Below are 22,899 nucleotides of genomic sequence, written 5' to 3'. Positions count from 1 at the left end.
CGTCATGTGGAACGATTTTTTTTCAAAAAATTCATCAATGAGTAGACTCTATTGAGCGATTGCGCCAGCACTGTTTTTGATATGGGATAGATGTCGGTGCCATTTGACTGTCATGGCTGGACAGTGTTTTTAATTGTTTTTTTTTTTAATGTTTGGTTGCTGAGGAATAAATACATTGATTTTGTTGAAAATTCCCTATGTATATTTTTAAAGCGAGGCTAATTACCCTTCTATTTTTTATTTTTTTTAATTTTTTAATTTTGCCCTATACTTAAAAGATCTCTCGCTCAGAGACAGTTTCTGTTAATTTTGCCCCTTCATCGCTTTTCTATAGCGTGTACATTTTCCCGATGAGTGCTTTTCAGTACCAGTGGAGAGAAATCACGCTGCGGAGGACTGAAGTACATTCGAAACACCTGGCCCAAACGTTTGCATTTGCAGTCCCGCGATTGGTCCAAACTCCCCGTGCGCTCCGCTTGACTCTTTTCATCATTGCGCCTCTGATCTGTCACTCACCCCGTATAGTCCCTCCCCCCGAGGTATGAAATACGCCTTGCGCCTGCCTCATCGGAGCACTGTTTGCCCAGACGGCTTCCGCTCCGAGCAGCCTGGAGTGCGCCTCTGCTGCGGAGCTTTACGCGCGGGCAGACTGGACAGAGATGACAAGAGCCCCCGCGGAATTGGACAGACAAACATGGATCTGCGTAAAATGATGATGACGGTGCTTTGGATTTTATTGCTTAATCGGGTGGAAGACTGTGACGCGGAGGAAGGTGTGTAGAAATATTTCACAGATTTCATTTGGGAGATAGATCCAAAGTGGTGTTTTTTTTTTGCAGATTGGTGAGCAATAGATGCCTGCTTGTTTGGAGATAGAAGGTGCATGGATTGTTGACAAACTAAGATGTAATCAGAATTTTTCACGATTTGTTTTTAAAGAAAAGGCTATTTGTGGACAAGAATCTAAAAAAACAGCTTTTAGGCATTTGTTCTGTGTGCGCTCAAAGCGTTTCAAGATCACTAGCGACCACAATGAGTTTGTTTCTAGCAGTTTTGACATTGGTAGAAGACCATAGCAAGGGAAAATGCAGTGCATGCTTTTTCTCCTGTTTCTGTTAAATGTATTTTTTTTTTATTATTATTATTATTATTTGGGTGAGGGACTTTAATTAAAATGCAAAATCTGGTTCCTTCAAGCCAAAAAAACAAAACACATGACACGGTTTGATTTGAACGTCTTTGTGCAACTGGTTTCTTTTGTCTTCCCAATGCATGCGTTCGCTTCTCTTGTTCAGTCTTGTTTGTTTGTATTTATTTCCCCATTGAAATACTTTGGAGTACTTTTCTAATATGGTTTTCCAATGTGGGGCATTTTGTTATGATGGAACAAGATTTGGTTGAGGATGATTGGTTCTGAGATGGAGCGAAAAAAAGGATTTTGTAGAAAACTGCTCAGGTTTGTGCAAACAATCTTGCAATATAAGACAAAAAACTGCTATTTGATATTTTCCTTAGGAATGTTGCAGTGCTTGAGGCTATCATGCGAGATTCGAGCCAGTTTGATGAATGTCAAGTGGGGGCATGATGGCTTCCCCCCCTTTATTTAGTGCATTTTCAATAGAAAGCCGCCATGTGCACTTTCTATTAAATTCCTTTATTTTTTTTAAATTATATTCCATTTGATTGAGCCAAATGCGGATAAATTATATCTTCTGTCCACTCACGGTTCCCCGAATGACAAACGTTCCGAGTCTTCAATCCATTTATTAAGATCCAATACAAAGCTGGATCAAAATGACTGAACAAATTCAATCACTGACCAATTGATTTGCGATGCCGCGAGTAATTAACTCAACAATATGTTTGTGGTTGCTTTTTCACTCCGCAGTACTCGCAACCAATATCTGCTTGCACTTAACTCATTCACTGCCAGACAATTTGAAAAAAATGTGTCCGCTCCACTGCCAGGGTTTTTGTCATTGTCACTTGAATTCCAGTACCCACAGAATATTGAGTTGTAGGACTACATCAACATTCAATGCAGCATTAAAAACCTCGGACTCTCTTCGTCTGTGTAAGCTGTCAGTCGTACAGTTATGCGGATGAGGTGATACCAGAGCAAATGGGGCAATCAGACCAGTCGGAGACCCCATAATCCAGCAGAATAGAAATAATCAGTCAGGACAATAGAAGTAATCAGTGGAGCCGCAGGGAGTAGTCCTCTGCTCCCCCCCCCAACCTGAAAACAGGGATCAATCATAGCAGAGTCCGGCCCCGCCACATCTGGACAGTAGGGATATATATAGGGACGAAACTACCAGCAAAATTTTAGTTCGCTGACGAAGCCTCTTGGATGAGAAGCGAAATGTCCGACACATTCAAAGAAGTACACATGACGGCTGAAGAACCCTTTTCATCCTTGGACTCTCTTGTTATATCAGAAAAAAAGAGTTAATTCCTAAATGGAGTTATATGAGCTTGAAATGAGGGTGGATGCCCAAAATACAATACATATTGATTTATATAGCGCCTTAACAACAGCTGAAGCTTCAACAAAGTGCTAACATGGACGAAAGGAAAACACTGCCCTCTCGTTGAATGCAAAAACATTACCAGAGGTCTGACCAGCACTTTATCGGCCCCCACCGAAGAAAAAACAAAATCCAAACAAATTCGGGAATGTCGCTCCACGCTGCTGAAGCTGGAACAAAGCACTAACATGGAAAACAGAAAAATGATGCCCCCTTGTGGAAACATTGCCAGAGGCGCATTGCTTAATCAGCACCCTAGCATGAAAAAACAAAACCCAAACAAATTTAGAACTGGCGCTCTTCGTCATATTTTCAATTCCTGAATAAATTTATGAATGGCAGTGAATCAGTTAACTATCGGCGGTATTAAGCTACATGGCTAACCTTGATGTCATTCTCAAGAGTGACAACTTCTATTTAAAAAGTCGTAAAATGTAGATGAATACAAGGTTCGTATGGTTGCTCTTCTTTATCCTCTGCGTAGATCCTCTGCAAGACATTTTCCATTAGTTACACTAGAATCCTGGCTCTGCTTGTTTTCTTACTCTCTCCTCTATACGTCCGCCGTATGATGTAATGCAGAGCCAACAAACTAACGTAGCCGAGGTGAAGCTTCGCAGGCCGAGCCGGTCGGCAATCATCACCCCCAACGTAGTCAATCCACCCCTCCCCTCCCCCCTTTCCTATCAGACTGCTTTTCCCATTCCTCACACCTCACCACTAACAGGCCTTGGCATCTCATCGGGCTCTCATTTACTTCCACATGCCGCTTTCACTCCCCCCCCACCACCACTTTTTTTCCCTTCCCTCCATCCATTCATCCTTTCTGCACAAGGCGAGCAGGTTGCGCAGCAATAAGAACACAGTGAGGGCAAGGTTTGGCGAGATTGAGTCCGTGTTGTTTGTGTGACCTGTTTTTAGACGATTGTCATGTCGGAGTAATTTGAGAGATTTGACCGGGCTTTTGCATGCATTGTTGTTCGCGTGCGGTTTTATTATACACTACACTTTATTATACACGACAAATATTCAGCACGATCCTCCCCTGTCATGTGAATTCCGATGCTCATTTTCCACCCGGATGCTTTTTTGGGTCAGTGCAACATTAACTCGTTCACTGCCATTCACAAATTTATTCAGAAATTGAAAATATGACATAGAGCGCCGTTCCCGAATTTTTTTGGGTTACGTTTTTTCATGCTTGGGTGCCAATAAAGCGCTGGCCATGGCCTCTGCCAATGTTTTTTTTTCGCGTCCACAAGGGGGCAGAATTTCCCTTTTTTTCATATATTAGCGCTTTGTTCCATCTTCAACTGTTGTTAAAGCGCTACATAAACCGATATGTATGGATTTCATTTTATTTAGGACAACCGCCCTCATTTCCAGCTCATATAACTCGAGACCCATATAATTTAGGAATTAACTCATTTTTTTCTGATAAAAGACGAGAGTCTAAGCAAAAATGCGTTCACTCTAGTGCCATGGTTTTTGTCATTTTCACTCAAAATGCAAGACCCACAGAACATTGAGTTTTAGGACTACATAAACATTCAATACAGTGTTAGAAACATTATACTCTCTTCTTTCAAATAAGTTTGCTGTCTTGTTTTGGTCCTCTATTCCCCGCCCCCAGTCGTCGGTTGAAGCCACGTGATTGGTTAAGAATGCAGAAGTGAGGGAGGGTTTACAGACAGAGAGAGAGTGAAGCCATTCTCCAAAAAAGAAAATGGCTGCCGACCTTTTTTTGTCCTCTACTCCCAGCCCCCAGTCTTCGGTTTAAGACACGTGATTGGTCAAGAACGCAGCAGTGAGGGAAGATGGTTTAGACATTAAAGAGACAGGCAGATGACAGAGAGAGTGGATCGAAAACAGTGAAATTTGGACTTGTTTTAAATTTGATAGTTCAGAACGGATTATTCTCATTTTAATGGTTTCCTATGGGAAATTCATTTTTGGGATACACACTTTTCGCCTTACACACTCTGTCTGGGAACTAATTAAGCTGGAACAAAGCGCTAACATGGACAAAAGGCAAATGCTGCCCGTGGAAGGGAAAAAAGCGGCACTCCCGCAAGAAAAACCAAAACATGAACAAATTCGTAAATGGCGCTCACGGTCACACTTTCCAAATCCCAAATAAATTTGGGAATGGCAGCGAATGAGTTAAAAATAAAATAAAATAAAATAAACATTTACTGTAGAACATTGTTGCACAGGTGGGCCTGCAGCTCAGCCGCCCTTCCCTCTCGCAACGGGGACATGTTTGCTGCAGCATATTTCCATAAGCCTCGCTATCTGCTCTCATCTGACAGAAATCATCCCGCTGTGGGAATATTTTTAGCCCCGGAATATATGCATTTCTATCTTCCGTTGCACACGTGGTGCAGTGCACATACAATGGGTGGGGGGGGGAAGAAGAAAGGAAAAAAAATCAGTCAGGATATGAGAACTAAATCTCATATTGGGGTTTTTAATCTTTTTGTTTGAATTTCTGTGTTTCGTTTCATCCTTTGTCTCTTCCCAGCAGCGGTGTCACGTGCTGGATTGTACAATCCACAATTTCAAATAAATAAGTACTGATACCGCGGTTTACGAACTCCTTGCTTTACGAACTTTTCGGTTTACGAATGTTAAATTTATGACAATTTTATCTTATAAACTATTTTTCGGGATACGTACGGAGTCCATTCCATCAAGCCATCTACAACCACCACAAAGGTAAATAAAACGACTTTATTATACAGTACGTTTTATTACTTTAATTATAATACCATAGCACATTTATTATACATAAAATAAGGTATAGTTTGTGTAGTTTTAAGGCTTACAAAAGTAGAAAATTATGTTTTATGGGGACCTGGGAACTGATTATTTTCATTTTAATGGTTTCCTATGGGAAATTAATTTTTGGGGTACACACTTTTTGCCTTACACACTCTGTCTGGGAACCAATTAAATTTGGAAGCCAATATATCACTGTATTCATAAGCGAATATGTCCGAATGTTCAAGGGGGATTTATGTTGACAGTGTGTTTCTCCTTCCCCCTCCCCTAGTGGGCAAAAAAAAAAGTTGTGACATATGACGACTTTCCCATATCCACGGGGGCTAATTGTGATCCACGCGTGAGGGGGTGCCCGGTTCGATAGAGGCGACCTCTTGGGGGTAAGAAAGGTCAAAGCCATTTGTGCTGATGACAGGCATAGCAGGACGATGAGGCTCGTCAATACATCAAGGGGGCAGTTGGCGGAAAAGGATAGTGGACTTTCAGTCCAAAATTCGGTAAAAGGGCACAGGAAGGAGCTGCTGAGTGGCGGAAGCGAGGTGTTGGAGGGTAATCATGCCATTCGCGTTGAGGGAATTGTAAGCTGCCACCTCTGCTTTTTATCATTGCGCTTCTGTGTTGCGTGCAATCAAACAGTTCCTCCCAGTTAGCCAGTTCCTTTTTTTTTTTTTAACTTCCAAGGCTGGACTGGAAAAACATGTTTACAGTGATACCTCGGTTTACGGACAGCTTGGCTTACGAACTTTTCAGTTTGCAAACGTCAAATTTCTGAAAATCTTCCCTTGGCATGCGAACTTTACCTTGGCATACGAACCTTTTTCGTACACGGAGCTAAATCAATGAGTGATGAGTCGTTCGCGAACGAGCCCGTTCAAAATGGCAGCCGACTGTTTTTGTCCTCTATTCCCCACCCCCAGTCTTCGGTTAAAGGCACGTGATTGATCAAGAACGCGGCAGTGAGGAGGGGTGGTTTAAATATTAAAGAGACAGGCAGACGACAGTGAGAGTTTCAACTTTGATAGTTCAAAGGCAGAGTGTAGACTGCAAGGTTATAATATCCAATCAATCAGGCTCCACAAATAACCTGCACAAGCCATCTGTACACTTGATGCAAAAAGCTATCAACCCAGCTAAACAGAACACAATTGATGAGGAACTAGATAAAATTATCACGGAGAAAGCACCTACCAGGGATCATTCCTCAAGATGGTGAAAGAAGAAGGTTACGTTCCTCATCAAGTGTTTAATGCTGATAAAACCAGCCATTCCATCAAGCCATCAATGACCATCACAAAGGTAAATAAAACGACTTTATTATACAGTACAGTTTATTTCTTTAATTATAATACCATAGCACATTTATTAGACATAAAATAAGGTATATTTAGTGTAGTTGTAAGGCTTAGAAAATTAGGAAGAAGAAAATTATGTTTTATGGGGACCTGGGAATGGATTATTCTCTTTTTAATGGTTTCCTATGGGAAATTAATTTTTGGGATACACACTTTTCAACTTACACACTATGTCTGGGAACCAATTAAGTTTGTAAGCCAAGGTATCACTGTATTTCATTTTTTTTTTTTTTCCAATCACAGCATTTACTCACTTTGAAAAAGGAAGTCCATCCTAATATGTTCCTTTTATCATAAATTTTCGTTTTTCGGCAATATATTCTGTTTTGATTCGGTTTGCAAAGAGTGTGAACGCTAACAGGAAGACGTCAAGCAAAAAAAAAGTAGACTGACTATAACAGGGGATCAGATCTCTCATTAAATATAAATTACCTGCAAAAATAGTCGATTGAGCTCGACCCGCGTGTACCTCGATTAGTCTCATTTCAAAAGAGTAAAATTCTCTCGCCGAATGACCTTGCTGAACGAACTCGCTTGCGGCTGGGCTATTAAGACACGCCGCGTTCTTATAAATCAGGGATGAGCTTTTGTGGCTTCACTTTGGGTAAAAAGCAGTCAATTCATAACAGTGGCGGGCCATGCATGTTACTCCTAGGCCTTCAGTAGTGCTATGTCTGATTCAATCCACAGCTGCAAGTGTGGTGTGATTTACTCCACGTTCACTAGTGGGTGCCGTTGGACAGAAAATTACTTACTTAAGTTTTTACCATGAATGTGTGGATTCATGATAACCTCGTAAAATTGCAATATTATTTGCTATTTTTGCTAGCTTCGTAGCTCTCCAACCTTAACGTTGTCCAACTAATCTTGAAAAGTCTTTCTTGAAAATGGCCATTTTGGGTTGACAAACTCACGATTAAATCAACACAACAATGTATTTGCAGCTCGCTGTGTGCTAACTCTGGCCACTATGCGCTTATCACTAGCGGCTAGTGATACTATGATTGGCTAGTGACTAGCCAATCATAGTTTGCAAAAACTCAGACGTTTCCAGCGCCTTCCAACTCGGAATCCGATTGAGTAAAGCAACAGTTTCATTGACAATTATTTTATGCTCCAGGGCCTGCAAAACTGATTGTGAAGGCGTCCAGGTAGATTTCTGAAGCAGCACAACAGTGGAAAAGCAATGAAAGGAAGCTGTAAGACAATTTGGAATTATTTAATAAGAATTGATGGACAAAGTATAGTCTGTGATTCAGATATTTTTAGGCCAGCAAAGAAAGCTTTGCAGGCCTTGAAGGTCCGCCATTGCTATATTGCCAGCCTACCAGTGATCCCTAAATTTCCCCCCACAATTGAATTGATTTCTTTCGTTCTTCTGTCCGTTCATGCAAATTCCAGAGGCCAGTTCTAAATACAGACGCTCCCCAATTTACGAACAAGATACGTTCCGAATGGTCGTTCGTAAGGGGAATTCGTTCGTAAGTTGATTTAGTGCTATATTTTGTATGGAATGTATGTTTAAGGCTTATATAAGTATGTTTAAGGTTTATAGAAGTATATTTAAGGCTTGTATAAGTAACCTGTATTGGTTTGTGCTGTTTGTATGTGCCGTTGTTTTCGAACTCGAATGTTCGTAAGTAGGGGAGTGTCTGTACCCGCTCATAAAAGCTGAAAAAAATGGGCTCACCATGCATTCACCCTTGACTGACACCTGTCTAGCTGCCCAGGAGTTTTATGTCATCTTTGTCTTTGCTTGTAACCCCCCGCCCCCTTTCTAGCGGTAATGACTGGCATGCTGGGAAATGTGTCCGGCGGGCCCTCATAAACCATTACCCGCATATCTCGGAAAGCCCATAAATCTTCCTGAAGGGTGTTTGACCTTTCAAACTCATTAACCAGCAGCCGGCGGAGCGGACGGACGCCAACGTTACGCATAAGCTGCGGCGCTTGCGCCATTACTAACGTCCAGGTGGAGTGCAAACGTGTTGATGTTTGTCTGAGTGGAATCGTCGTCTTTACCAGTACCCCCCACCCCCAACCACCTACCCCTTGTCACTCTCCTCTTCATCCCCTAACCCCCTCACTGCACGGGCTCGGTCAGCGACCTGGAAAATTGCCCGACCTTTTAATACACATCTTCCCCGGCGATGAATAAATACATAAATCGCACGGCTCCGGCTCAGCCAGTTTTACGATAACCATCCTTGACCCCCCCCCCCTCCCCTTCTCCCTGTTCCTCCCGCAGTTTTCCCACCCATACTCCTCGTCACACCTTCACCTGCTTGCACCCTGTCCAACATGGACACGGAAGAGCGAAGCGGGGTATCTTTGAAGTGATAGACCGCCCCCCCTACTCCCCCGTGGAGATGACTATCCATAATGAAAGGGTGTTAGCGGCTGGGCTAAGGCCTAGATAGCGCGTGTGAGGAGCAAACACGCAAATGTAATAAAAGGCTGACTGGGCGAGGCTTGGAAGGCACTCTTCTCAGTTTATCAGTCGGCGAGGGCAGAGGGCTCAGAGCCCGGTAGGTGGGAGTCGGATGTAACTGAGCAGCATGCTACCTGTTCCACCCGGTTTATTACAATTCGGTAATGGCCTTTTGGAGTAACATGGGGGGGTAGTGATATAGTCTGCGCATATCAAATCGTGGACCGAAACATTCATCCATCCATCCATCCATTTCTCCTTCCACTTAGCTTCTCCGCGAGGGGTGTAGTATCCTTTCACCGCTGGGGACACCCTGAACAGGTTGCCAGCCAATCACAAGCCACATAGAGTCGAACCACCATCCACACTCACACCCAGGGACAATTTAGTGTGTTCAATTAGCTTTCCTTGCCTGATTTTGGAATTGGATTGGATTAGCCTTTCTTTGTCTCGATGGAATGGAGTGGCCGGTTTCATCACCATTAAACACTTGATGAGGAACGTAACCTTCTTCTTTCACCATCTTGAGGAATGATCCCTTGTAAGTGCTTTCTCTGTGATAATTTTATCTAGTTCCTCATCAATTGTGTTCTGTTTAGCTGGGTTGATAGCTTTTTTGCATCAAGTGTACAGATGGCTTGTGCAGATTGTTTGTGGAGCCTGATTGATCGGATATTTTAACCTTGCAGTCTACACTCTGCCTTTGAACTATCAAAGTTGAAACTCTCACTGCTGCGTTCTTGAACAATCACGTGGCTTTAACCGAAGACTGGGGGGTGGGGAATAGAGGACCAGTTCGTAAGCCAAATGGTTCGTAAACCGAGGTATCACTGTGTGTATGTATATATATATATATATATATATATATATATATATATATATATATATATATATATATATATATATATATATATATATATATGTGTATGTATGTATGTATGTATGTATCACTGTGTGTATATATATATATATATATATATATATATATATATATATATATATATATATATATATATATATATATATATATATATAGACCTTGTATGTGAATATATCTGTGTCTGTTTGAGTGTGCTCTCGTATGCACTTTTGTATGCATACTCGGCAGTGATTGCAATCAGTGTCATCAGCGCGGAGCGGTCGCCTCGTCCCTCCCACGCATCTCGGCATCCTCCCGGTCGTAAATGTTACTCTCCTGTTTGCAAGTTAATTAGCCCGCCAGTTGATCCGCCAATCCGATAAACAGCGGGCCGGTTGTCAGATGACCGGGAAACTAAGTCACCTCTGCTGCAGCTAGCCAAAAAGGCTATTTCGGAAACCGCTATCGGGCCAAATCGGCAAATCAACAATCGGAGTAGGTCCGATTGCTCAGTGCGCTGAGATACGTTTAGTCCACCGCCCCCCATTGTCGTGATTATTCAGCCAGATTTCACAAGGGCGTTTGGGCTGGAGGTGTCTTTGATGCACTTTATACATTTTAGATTGTCTTTGTAAACTGCAGGTCGGCCATTTTCCTTATTGAATTCAATACAAGTATGAAGTCCCGAGTAGGCGGTCGTTTGCTTGTTTTGTTGTTTTCTTTTGTCACTTTGAGTTGTTGTGAAACGGATACGGATAGCCACGACATTCATCAAGGAGCACGAATATGCCAGCACTGTTTTTGATTTGAGAGGAATGCCAAGGCCATTTGACTGTCATCACTGGACAGCGATTGTGCTTTTTCTGTGCCTGTAATGGGCATCATTTTCACAGCCGCGTATTGTTCAGAGTAAAGGTCAGTGCTGTTGGACAGTCGGCGGCTTGGAATTGAAGCGGATTTACGTTGAATAGGAAATGTGAGCTTATCTCTTTGCGTCAATGGATGATACAGCTTCGTGTTTGCTTTTAACATTTAGCTTGTAGCAGACGTGCACATTCCACCATGATGGCCCCTATCCATTGGTGAAAAAGAGGTTTTTGTCCTCTCCTCATTCATCTAGAACTGTTTTATACAACAAAGAAGGTGCAGAATGTGCTGTCTGTTTCTTTTGTGTTGTGACACATTATTTGTTTGTTTTTACTTCAAGATGGCCCTACGAGAGTGGCTGACTTTAACTACCGAGATAGCCAGCTTGCTAGATAGCCAGCTAAATAACTAAAAATTAGCAAATAGATAGTAAATAGATATCTACTTAGGTAGTCAGCTAGATAGACAGCCAGCTAGATAGCTAAAATCAGCAAATAGATAGCTAGGTATGTAGTCACCCAGCTAGCTAGATAGCCAGCTAGGTAGCTAAATAGATGGATAAATAAAAAGTAGTGAAGAGAGTTAAAACCAGTGTTCCAGCGTTCACTCAACCTGGAAGTAACTCAAATACATAGAAAACTAGCTCGATAGCCAGACAGCCATATAGCTAATAGATAGCTAGTTAAATCGCTGTCTGGCTAGATGTCTAGCTAATAGATAGCTAGTTAGATAGCCAGCCAGCTAAACATTAGCAAATAGATAGCTAGCTAGCAGCTAGATAGATTTTTTTCCCCCCCTCCTGTGTCGTTTTTATGACATTTTCTCCTTCGCCCATCGCAACCGTATAAGCCTAAGCATTATCCACGGGTTAATTGAGCGTTTTGAGACGCATCGAGTATCGGAATGACGTGGGCGCGTTGTTCATTCTTGCAAGAATTTGAAGGTTTGGACGTGCTGTAATTGATTTGGCCTTGTATGGAATACATTTGCGGGGTTTGTTTAGCGAGTCCGAGCTACCTTTTTGTGTGTGCGCGTTTGCTTGCGGTAGAGGATTAAGTGCACCTTTTCATGGGTAAATTGATTTTAATGGGGTTACGAAGGGTTATTATGAATTTGATGGTGGTGTGCCCTTTTTTATTTTCTCTGTGTGTGTGTGTGAGTGTGTGATGTTTGTGTACATGCTGTGTACCGTTCGGTGGATTGTTGTATTTTTTTTTTTATTTATAGACGCTGGTATATTTAATATTTCAACACAATGTGTCGTATGGTGAGACACGTATGGATATACACTCCCAAAGTCAGGTTGAAATAGGAGATGGGAAGGGGGGTAATGTCAAGTGCTCTTTCCATTTGTCCCACTCTCTTATTGTCTTTACTCTGTCACAATTAAAGCGAGCAATGTTTCAAGGATGGAGTGGATCCAATTAATGGCGAATTACCTCGACCAAGTCTCGAGTTGATGGTAGTCTCTGTTCCAAGGAGTTAAAGTAATGGACTTTGCTGGAAGGTCATTTCAAGGAGGCGACCATTAAATCACTAAATGGTGCTAAAACACTCAATGGATCCTATTCACTGGTAGGGGATTGTGTAGATTTACATGAGAGTGCAAATTGGGGACCGTCTTGCATGGTGTAATTGTTTTTTTTTTCTTCTCTGTGGCTTTCAAGACTTGAAAATTGGCATGCAGGGCTCATCTTTGGTTTATTTGCATACCCCCGGAGTCATTTGATCACCAGAGGATAGCGATCCATAAAGGTGTGAATTTATAGTCTGATGACTTGCTGCATTTGAGTGAACACTTGCGGAACTGTAACGGTTTTTTAGGTGGGCGGAGTCGCACTGGAAATGACGGTGTGTGAATTTGAACGTGGCCAATATCCATCATCGCCCTTGAGGGAATTTGTGGTGACCTATTTATTCCACTAATTATTGTGTTCTCTGTGTTCTCTATCACGCATTGTGGTTGAAGCTCATTCTCTGCAAAAAGGGCAGAAGGAATGGCGACGATTGAAATGGAGTTCGGGGAGGAAGGGGATACGGAATCGAATCTGTTTATACAACCTCACCTCTTTGCCTCCTTCCTGTCCCCTCTAATTCGAAAGTAGACAAACAAATCGACACATTAATGCATAAACACACTCACATAGACACACAAGCAGCGGTTATACTTTATGAAATGAACAGAGGTGCTTTGCTTATCTTGCAGGTGGAATCTAGGGGAAAAAAATGGCAGCGTTGCATTTGCATTTTAATTTGCCCTCAATCAGGCATTGCGTTTGGCGTTGTGGAATTTCCCCGCTGTTTGCTTTCCGTCCGTCCCTTCCGTGCGGGGATGGCGACCCAATTCAAATCTGGAGATGAGGCTGTTTCTTTTGCTCAATTTCTTTCTTTGTCACTCAGTCTGCAACACGCTCGCTCCCCTTCAATTTGTTTTTGACTGCTCGCTCCGCAATTTGATTACTTATTATTTTAGTATAACCTTCAGTTCCTGTATTTTCTGTATTTACAGTGATACCTCGGTTTACGAACCCCTTGGCTTCCGAACTTTTCGGTTTACGATCGTTACATTTATAAACTTTTTACTTTGACATACAAACTTTTTCCGTACACGGAGCTGCCTCAATAAGTGATGTGTCGTTCGCAAACGATCCTGTTCTTCTAACAACAAAATGGCAGCCGACTGTTTTTGTCCTCTATTCCCCACTCCCAGTCTTCGGTTAAAGCCACGTGATTGGTCAAGAATGCAGCACTGAGGGGGGGGGGTTAAACATTAAAGAGACATGCAGACAACAGTGAGTGAGTTTCAACTTTGATAGTTCAAAGGCAGAGTGTAGACTGCAAGGTTAAAATATCCCATCAATCAGGCTCAACAAACAACCCGCACAAGGCATCTGTACACTTGATGCAAAAAGCTATCAACCCAGCTAAACAGAACACAATTGATGAGGAACCAGATAGAATTATCACAGAGAAAGCACCTACAAGGGATCATTCCTCAAGATGGTGAAAGAAGAAGGTTACGTTCCTCATCAAGTGTTTAATGCTGAGGAAATCAGCCACTCCATTCCATCAAGCCATCAATGACCATCACAAAGGTAAATAAAACGACTTTATTGTACAGTACAGTTTATTTTCTTAATTATAATACCATAGCACATTTATTATACATAAAATAAGTATATTTAGTGTAGTTTTAAGGCATAGAAAATTAGAAAGTAGAAAATTATGTTTTATGGGGACCTGGGAACGGATTATTCTCATTTTAATGGTTTCCTATGGGAAATAAATTTTTGGGAGACACACTTTTCACCTTACACACTCTGTCTGGGAACCAATTAAGTTCGTAAGCCAAGGTATCACTGTATTTCTTTTTTTTTATCATCACTCTCTTCAATTTCCTTCCTCATTCCCACCACACACACACACACATCTCATCTCCAGAACAGCAAATGCACAAATTTCATTAGTGATGCTGTTTGAGTCTGCTCCAAAGGGTTCCAGTCCTCGTGGAATTATGACCCCACACTCTCTTCATCATCTTAACCCTTCTGTCATGACCATCCCTTTTTTTTTGCAGTCTCCATCTTCCGCGTTTTATCTTATCCCTCGTCCCGAGCCTCTTCCCTCATCTCACCTAAAATATGGCCCAAATACAGCACCGATGCCATGCAGCAAATGTCTCCTTATTTGGGGCCAATTGGAGCATCAATCTGAAATTTGTCAAACTGCGAAATACCTCGGCTAGGTAACAATGTGACCAGAAAGTAGAAAAAGTTGAAGTAGGTGAGAGGAAAGTTGCAGTGCGCTGCCAAGTGTGCTGCTCAGTGATTGATGGCATGTGAAAAAAAGCAGCCGCATGGTTGTCGGAAGTATCTCTGGCAAAATACTGTCTGGAATGCGCTTCGCAGTGCAGATGGACAAAAACCCAAAGCGTACTGCAACAAGAAGCATGCCAACTTTTTGGGGCCTTTTGCTTCATGCATATTCCTTAAACATCATCCATAAAATGTTTCTTTTGCCGTCATCAATACTTCTCTGAAGGTATCCGACGTTTTCGCCCCTCATCCGAAGCGCTTCGTCAGCGAACTAAAGTTGTGCTGGAAACACTGGGCCTATATATATATATATATATATATATCCCTAATGGACGGAGGTGGTGGTGCCAGACCTCTGCTCTGATAGGTCCCTGCTCTAAGGCTGGGAGAGCAGTGGACCACTCCCTGAAGGCAATCTGAATACCTCTTTTAACCTCTAATATTCTATCCCTGGCCCTGATTACCTCATTAGCACTGGTATCACCTCATTAGCTTGACTAAACCTTTATCCCATCTGATTGCATCTGATATGCCAATCTGACTACCGCTTTTGTCTATTTTATTACCTTTAATGTTATATCCCTGGCTCTGATTACTTCATTAGCTGTGGTATCACCTCATTAGCATGACTAAACCTTTATCCCCTCTGATTGCATCTAATCTACTAATCTGAGTATCTCTTTTGTTCTATCTGATTAAGGTTTTGTCCCATCTGATTGCATCTGATCTGCCAATCTGACTACCACCTTTGTCTATCTGATTACCTCTAATGTTCTATCCCTGGCTCTGATTACCTCATTAGCTGTGGTATCACCTCATTAGCATGACTAAACCTTTGTCCCATATGATCTCATCTAATCTGGTAATCTGAGTAACTCTTTTGTTCTATCTGATTACATTTAATCTCCTATCCCTGGCTCCGATTACCTCATTAGCTCAGGTATCACCTCATTATAATGAAGGACTCTCTGTGTCTTTGTGGTGTCATGTTATTTGTTATTTCGTTTTTTTGTTTTTTGTTTTTCTACTTCTTTCTTTCCTTTCCTCTCCTTTTCATAACTTTGCTGCTGTGAAACGTAAATTTCTCCACTGCGAGACGAATAACGGTACATCCAATCCAGTCCAATTAGTATGACTAAGCCTACGTGGTAACGATTTAAGAAGTCTGTTGTAAACACTAACTAAATTAAGCCTTAAACAACCACCTCTGTCCATAAGGAATATATATAGGGCCAGCTTTACCAGCACAAATTCATTTTTCTGACGAAGCTTTTCGGATGAGGAGCGAAACGTCCGACACCTTCAAAGAAGTTTATTTTGCAGCTGTGTGTCACTTGCAGCCATTTGTTAGAAGCTTATGAAAAAATATTGAGCGTAATAATTGTGAGTGAAGAAAAAAAAAATCTAATCTTATTTATTTTTGAACCGAAATTCCATCCAGATTGTAGACTGTTTTAATTAATCGCGTACAAGCCATTTTAGCTTCCGAGATCAATTTACAGATTAATGACATTCTCAAGCATTTATTTCCTCAATGCCTCATTCTCATATTTTTTCTTGTTCTTTTGAATAATGAGTTGATATTGGACACGCTTTGCCATAAACGCCGGTTGCCCTGGCCAACTATAATTACCCACTGCGGCATGTGCCGAGTGTGTCACATGTCACATTTGCTCTCTTGCTCATTCCCCGACGCGGCCGCGCTAAGACGTGATGCGTATGCTGGTTGCCGGGCCTCCGCCGTGCGTGTAAGTGACCACATGCGCAATGACGCGTTTGCGTACCCCCGGAGGTCATTTTATGACTACGTTTGCGTCACCAAAGTGTGAAGATGATAGTGCGCCCTTATTCATGAATGAGGTGTTGAATATTTTAGCGGCATTACGATAGAAATAGATTAAAAGAAAATAGATTAAAAAAAATCATTAGTCTACTTATAATGCTAATTGGGTCCATTCCTAACATGAGATATTTTACTAGTAGTCATCAAGTTTTCAAGTACAAAGTTTAATGCTCACATCGCTCACAAAAAAATTAAAAGTACAATAAAAATTGTGACATCTTTGTCACAATAATAATAATAATAACAATAACAATCATAATACAAAGAACAATAACAGTAATAATAATAATAATAATAATAATAGTAATAGTAATAACAATCGCAATAACAATAGCAATAACAATAGCAATAATAATAATAACACTAATAATAACAACAATAACAACAACAATAACAACAATAATAACAACAATAATAACAACAATAATTACAATAATAATAATAATTATTATTATTATTATTATTCATGTATTTTTATTTGTATTTTTAGTTTCATTTTTTATTTAATGTAATTAATTGTAATTTTAATTTTAATCGTATTTTAATTGTGTTTTAAAATATGTCTTATTTTTTTATTTGTATGTTTATTTTTTATTATTTATTAATTAATTGTTATTTTGTAATAGTTTCTAATGTTATTATTATTTATCAGTTTTTGTCATTTAATTAATTTATTTATTTATTATTATTTCATATTTCTATTCTTGCTTATTTTTTAAATTGATATTTATTTAATCTTTTCATTATTAATATTATTATTTTTTTTGTTGCAAAGGACTCATCAGAATTTTGCAATAATTGCTCAATAAAAAAAACATCGCCCTACGACAGGCCACCACTCTTTGCTGATTGACGACCAAGCAGCAATTGGAAATGTCAGGCAAAGCCGAGACGCACTGGATTCCCGCGGCGTTATCTCGCCACCACGTTCCTCCGTTGTCGCCGGCGGTGGCTTGCGACTTTGGCACCAGCAGTGGCAGACCTGTGGCTAACAGTTTGAGGGAAAACAAGTAATTATTCGCGATAATGAAATCCTCCAGTCAGCTCACATGCGCCGTCGAAGCCATTCTTGCTGTTTACATAAACAGTACAATTGGTCTGCACCACAAAAAAAAGGTATTAGCAGATTCATTCTGTTCTATTATCTGCCGGGCGATAAGCAAATTAACCGTTGGTTGTGGAGAAATGACGTGGAATAATGGCTGCCTGCGAGGGGGTGAGTGGAAGGGGGGGATAAGGGGGAGGAGGAAGACGCATTTCTGCCCGCTAAATAACTCATTGCAACAATGAGGAACCGGAAGCCGGCTGGCTGCGTTCTCCCACGGGGGCACCCGGGAAGCCTTTGTCTCATTGTGTATGTTTTGGACTGCAAGTGTGTTTGTCTCAATTTATTTGCTTCGTTAGTCCTTTTTCGCAGAGTCCTGCGTTGGCACCTAAGTCATATTTAGGGAACATACGGTGAAGATTTGTGCGGGTTAGCTTTGTTTGTACACACGCTCCCCTACTTACGAACATTCGAGTTTGGAATAACAGCGCCATTGGATTGAAAAATGCTTGACGGGTGTCAGTCAAGGGTGAACGGATGGAGAGGACATTTTTTTTTAGCTTTTATGAGCAGGTACAGACACTACCCTACTTACAAACATTCAAGTTACGAACAACGATACATATGAACATTTTTGTAGTAACATATGTAGTATTCTTTCCAGTTGTATATGTACATATCTTTATAGAGCATATACTTTATTAAATGTTTGTTTTTCAGGGAAAAACAATACAGGTTACATATACAAGCCTTCAACATACCTACATAAACCTTATACATACTTATATAAGCCTTAAACATACATACCATACAAATTATGAGTGTTGTTCTTACATGCTAGTTGCCATAATTTTTGAAGACTATGAAGTTTTGAAACACACCCTATTATTCGGTGTATAAGGCTCACCCAAAAGCCTTCATTTGCTTCCAAAGACGACCCTGCGCCTTATATACGGGTGCACCTTACATGTGAAGTCATACTGAGCACCCGCAAAAGCAAATCAAGCCTGTCAAGTGCCATGATGCATGCTAGCTCGCGAGCGACCCAGCTAGCGAGTGACCCAGCTAGCTAGCGACCCAGCTAGCTAGCAACCCAGCAAGATAGCGACCGAGCAACAGGTCTTGCAATGACTGTCAGCAGCCACATACTCCATTTCCCCCTGTAGAAGAAGTGGTGCGTAGTATTAGCCTGTAGCGCCTTATAATGTTGTGTGCCTTATATTTTGAATTTTTTTTATACATTTCTATATTACAGTAAAGTCTCGTTATATCGATATCGGATATATCGATAGTCCCGGTTATATCGATACTATTTCTATGCACGCACGGAGAAAATTACAAGCAAACAGGGTCGGATATATCGATAGTCCCGGTTATATCGATATTTTTCGGACTCCCTTGAATATCGATATAACGAGACTTTACTGTATATTTGAAAAACATTTTTCATTGATTGAAGGTGTGATTGATAGTCCAATGCGCCTTATATATGGAAACAAATGAAAATATGCAATTCATTGGGGGTGCGCCTTATACTCTGGTGCACCTTATACACCGAAAAATATGTTAGTTTTTGTTCTATCCTGAAGACCCTTTTGAGAGCTGGTTGTGTGTTCCTTTTGACTGTTTTTTTTTCTGCCCGTACCCAGCACAGCTAGTTCTAGACACCATTGACTGATGACCTGTCAGTCTCATCGATCTCCAAGGTCGCACTAGTGGCTATTGACAAATGGTCCCCTCCCATCCTGAGCACCCTTCCTTCACACCACACCCCCTCCACCCCCACATTTGAAAGTCTCCTGTTTTACATTTCATTTTCCCCTCTACCGACCTTTTGCAATTTACTCTTCCTGTCCTTCAACTAGCCCGTTTTTTTTTGGTGCCCTGTCGTCCTTCCTTATCGAGGTAACGGGGATCGAAGGGGGGGGGGGGGGGATACTAGAAGCCCAGCCCTCCGGGGGAGTCGGCTTCGACGTCTTGCGACGTTACGATTGACCCCTTTGGGATGATCAGTCAAAATAATTGATTTGCGGACAGGCGAGGAGCCACTGTCACTTTAGTAGACGACATAGAGGAGAGGTGAAATTAGCCAAGTGGATGTCGATGTGTTTTTTTTTTTTTCGGACTCGACTTCCTCACCAGATTGTTGTTGTCGACATATCAATCGCGTTCTTTTTCTCAAAAGTTCTTGGACGTCCAAGATCAAAGTGATCGGCAAATCAGCGCACAACAGTTAGCGGATGGACAGCAGTCAACCAACGCCAAATGTCTTTTACATTACGGGCCAGAAAGAAGCAAGTTATAAAAAGCGAGTAATGATGCATGCATGACAATATTATATCCACATTTACCCCCCCCCCCCCCCCGAGGCAACATGGCGTCATTATTGTTAATGCTCGAGTGGAGTTGCAAAGTCACTGGAGAGCTAAGGAAGGACTGGATGACTTCCTGTGTGATCTCGGAATGCAACTTCAGTCACCGGAGAGCAAAAGAGGAGCCACATTGGGTCTGTTTTTGATGGACCCCCCCCCAAAAAAAGTATACATTCAAATTCCACCATATCTTCGTGCCCGTGGCATGCATTTCACCTCCAGCTGCCCCGCCCCACATCTGCGGAGCTGCAGGCGTTCCTCAATCATTTATCTCTTAGTGAATAAACATGGGGACAAAATTGATCAAACATGGGAGGAGGGGGTCGGGGGGAGAAAACTTTGAAGGTGGATGAGGTGATTGTTTAACTTTTTATTAAGAAGCTGCACAGCAGTCGTAGGAACGAGCGGCGGTACCTCTCTTTCTTGCATAGCGGGTATAACAGTCTCTGGCTGAAGGAGCTACCCAGTGCTGTCAGGGTGGGCAGGAGGGTTGACAGACCCTCCGTCCATCATAGCTCTTAGTTTAGCTAGCGTCTGTCAGTTGCCAACCTCCTCCAGAGAATCCAGCGAGCAGCCCAGGAGAGAACTGACCTTCTTGACCAGGCGCTCCAGTCCTTTTCAAATGTGGTTTGTTATCGAGTGGACTTTTGCTATTATGGGACCGAAAAAGACCCCAGCACAGGCTAGTGTCAAGCCGAACAAGGCACAAAAGAAAATTACGGTCAAGCAGGAGATCATCAAAAAACACGAATGAGGTGTGCGTTTGTGTGACTTAACATCCCAGTACCAGTACGCTAAGTCGACCATTGCTACATGTGGCTAAGGGCGTTTCTGTGTTCTCTAAGCAACGGTCTCAGGCAATAGAAGAGGTTGAAAAACTTCTGTTGATTTGGATTAACAAAAAGCAGCTAGCTGGGGACTGTGTGAGTGAGGGTATTATGGCCGAGAAAGCACGGCAACTTCACTCGGATATCATCAAGAGGCAACTACATCAACAACCATCACAAAGGTAAATAAAACAACTTTATTATATTGTACAGTTTGCGTCTTTAATTACAATAGCACATTAATTATACGTAAAATAGGTTATATTTTGTGTAGTTTTAAGGCTTATTTAGTAGAAAACTGTTTTATGGGGACCTGGGAACGGATTATTCTCATTTTAATGGTTTCTTATGGGAAATAAATGTTTGGCAGATGAACTTTTCGCCTTACAATAACTTTCTGGGAACCAATTAAGTTCGTGAGCTGAGGTATCACTGTACAGATGACGACTGAAGAAACCTTTTCATCGAACACTAAGTACTCTTCACTTTTCTGTTTGCCGGCATTCTCAACCAAATTCCAGCCTTCAAATGGCCTCCCTTGCTCTGACGTCCAACTCGCATGATGATTGAATGTGACTCATGTTTCACTCCTCCTAAATCCTCCTCCTTCTTCTTCCCGCCTTCTAACAGAACTCTGAATCATTCAATGACTCTTTTCTTTCCCTTGGCCGCAACCTGCGTGGAACACGTAACCGCATATACGCCTCCACCCCACTTCTGCCAGAAGTCAACAGGTGGTCATTCAGATTCAGGACCGGCGCTGGTACGGAATCGGAGCGAGGAGAATGACAGTTTGGAGCATTTACGAGATTATCGGGGAGATAAAGAAGGCGGAAAAAAAAAATCCAAATGAATCAACACATTTGGTGTGTTTGAAAGGGGCATTGTTATGATGATTTGGGCAGGAAAAAAGGAGCATACCTGTTTGTGCCGCTGTTTTCCCACATATCAAACATTTCAAGTTAAAAAGGATTCGTCGTGTTTGAACTGTTAAATCTGAACAGTACAGGCAGTGGTTTAGCGCCGGGGGAGGAAAGAAGTTCATTTTATAGTGTATCTAACCTGCTGCTAAGTTGCCATGTTCTTCCCTTTAGGCCTTTGTGGGTTCTCTCCGTCTGCTGCCGCTACTCCCCTCACGCTACCCTCCCCCGCACACCTCTTTTCCCCTCACACTAAAACACGCTAATTGGGTTAATTAAGAGACAAAATTGCTTGTAGATATAGTGCCTATGTGAGTGTTGGCCTGTTCTTTTCTCGGCTTGTTTTTACTAAGCAGTCCAACCAGGGTGCAAGATCTCAAAATAAATATAGTGTATGTTAACTAATTCACTGCCAGATGATGTGCAAAAATGTGTCCACTCCAGTGACAGGGTTTTTGTCATTGTCAATCGAATTCCAGGATCTACAGAGTATTGAGTTTTAGGACTGCAAATATGAGCTCTTTTTTTCCATTTTCAAGACTTATTCAAGACATGAAATGTCCAAATTCGAAAATGTTGTTAGTTGAGACGCGTTTTCCATGTAAATGCCCTAATCCGTTCCAAGCCTCCCAAAATTCAGACACAAGTTTTCTAAAACAAAAAAAGTCGGAACAAATGCATTTCATGACGCGACAAATGAAAATTTGGCAATAAAGATGATTCTGATTCTGATTCTGATAATAGGATAAAAATTATGGTCATTTAACTCATTCACTGCCAGATGATGTGCAAAAATGTGTACACTCCAGTGCCAGGGTTTTTGTCAAAATCCAGAACCCACAGAATATTGACTTTTAGGACTACATAAACATCCAATGCAGCGTAAGAAACATTAGACTCTTTTCTTTCATCCGAAAAAAGAGTTAATTCCTAAATTATATGGGTCTGGAGTTATCTGAGCTCAAAGTGGGGGTGACTCTACAAAATACAAAAATTACATAAATATTACATAAAAACTGTAATATTAAATATATAATATTACATTATATAAATATATAAATATTAATATAAATGTTACATAAAAACTGCCAACGGTTTGTATTGCGGAAACAACTCAAATATTGGACTTTCTGCCATTGTCGTGCGAGTGTGTTTTTTTGTTTTTTATTAGTTTTTTTTTTAATACTGTGCCACATTGTACTTCTTCCATCTATCAAGCCATACATTTTTTATACCACATGTGCTTTTTTTTA

The 22,899-nt window shown here is 41.3% G+C and overlaps 1 protein-coding gene across 2 annotated transcripts in view; it reads left to right on the top strand.

Annotated features, from left to right (window-relative positions):
• The first annotated feature begins 590 nt into the window (after positions 1–590).
• epha10 (EPH receptor A10) overlaps positions 591–22,899 on the top strand; it is a 129,973-nt gene continuing 107,664 nt past the window's right edge. For both annotated transcript variants that reach the window (XM_089023142.1, XM_089023143.1), the window contains exon 1: positions 591–773. In XM_089023142.1, the coding sequence (XP_088879268.1) occupies positions 695–773 (79 nt within the window). In that variant the 5' untranslated portion in view covers positions 591–694. The remainder of the gene's footprint in view (positions 774–22,899) is intronic.

The sequence above is a fragment of the Hippocampus bargibanti genome, linkage group LG20 (genome assembly GCF_051943395.1).
Source record: "Hippocampus bargibanti isolate YZ-2025 linkage group LG20, ASM5194339v1, whole genome shotgun sequence".
Taxonomy (NCBI): Eukaryota; Metazoa; Chordata; class Actinopteri; order Syngnathiformes; family Syngnathidae; genus Hippocampus; species Hippocampus bargibanti.
This window is presented reverse-complemented; position numbering and strand designations above follow the sequence as displayed.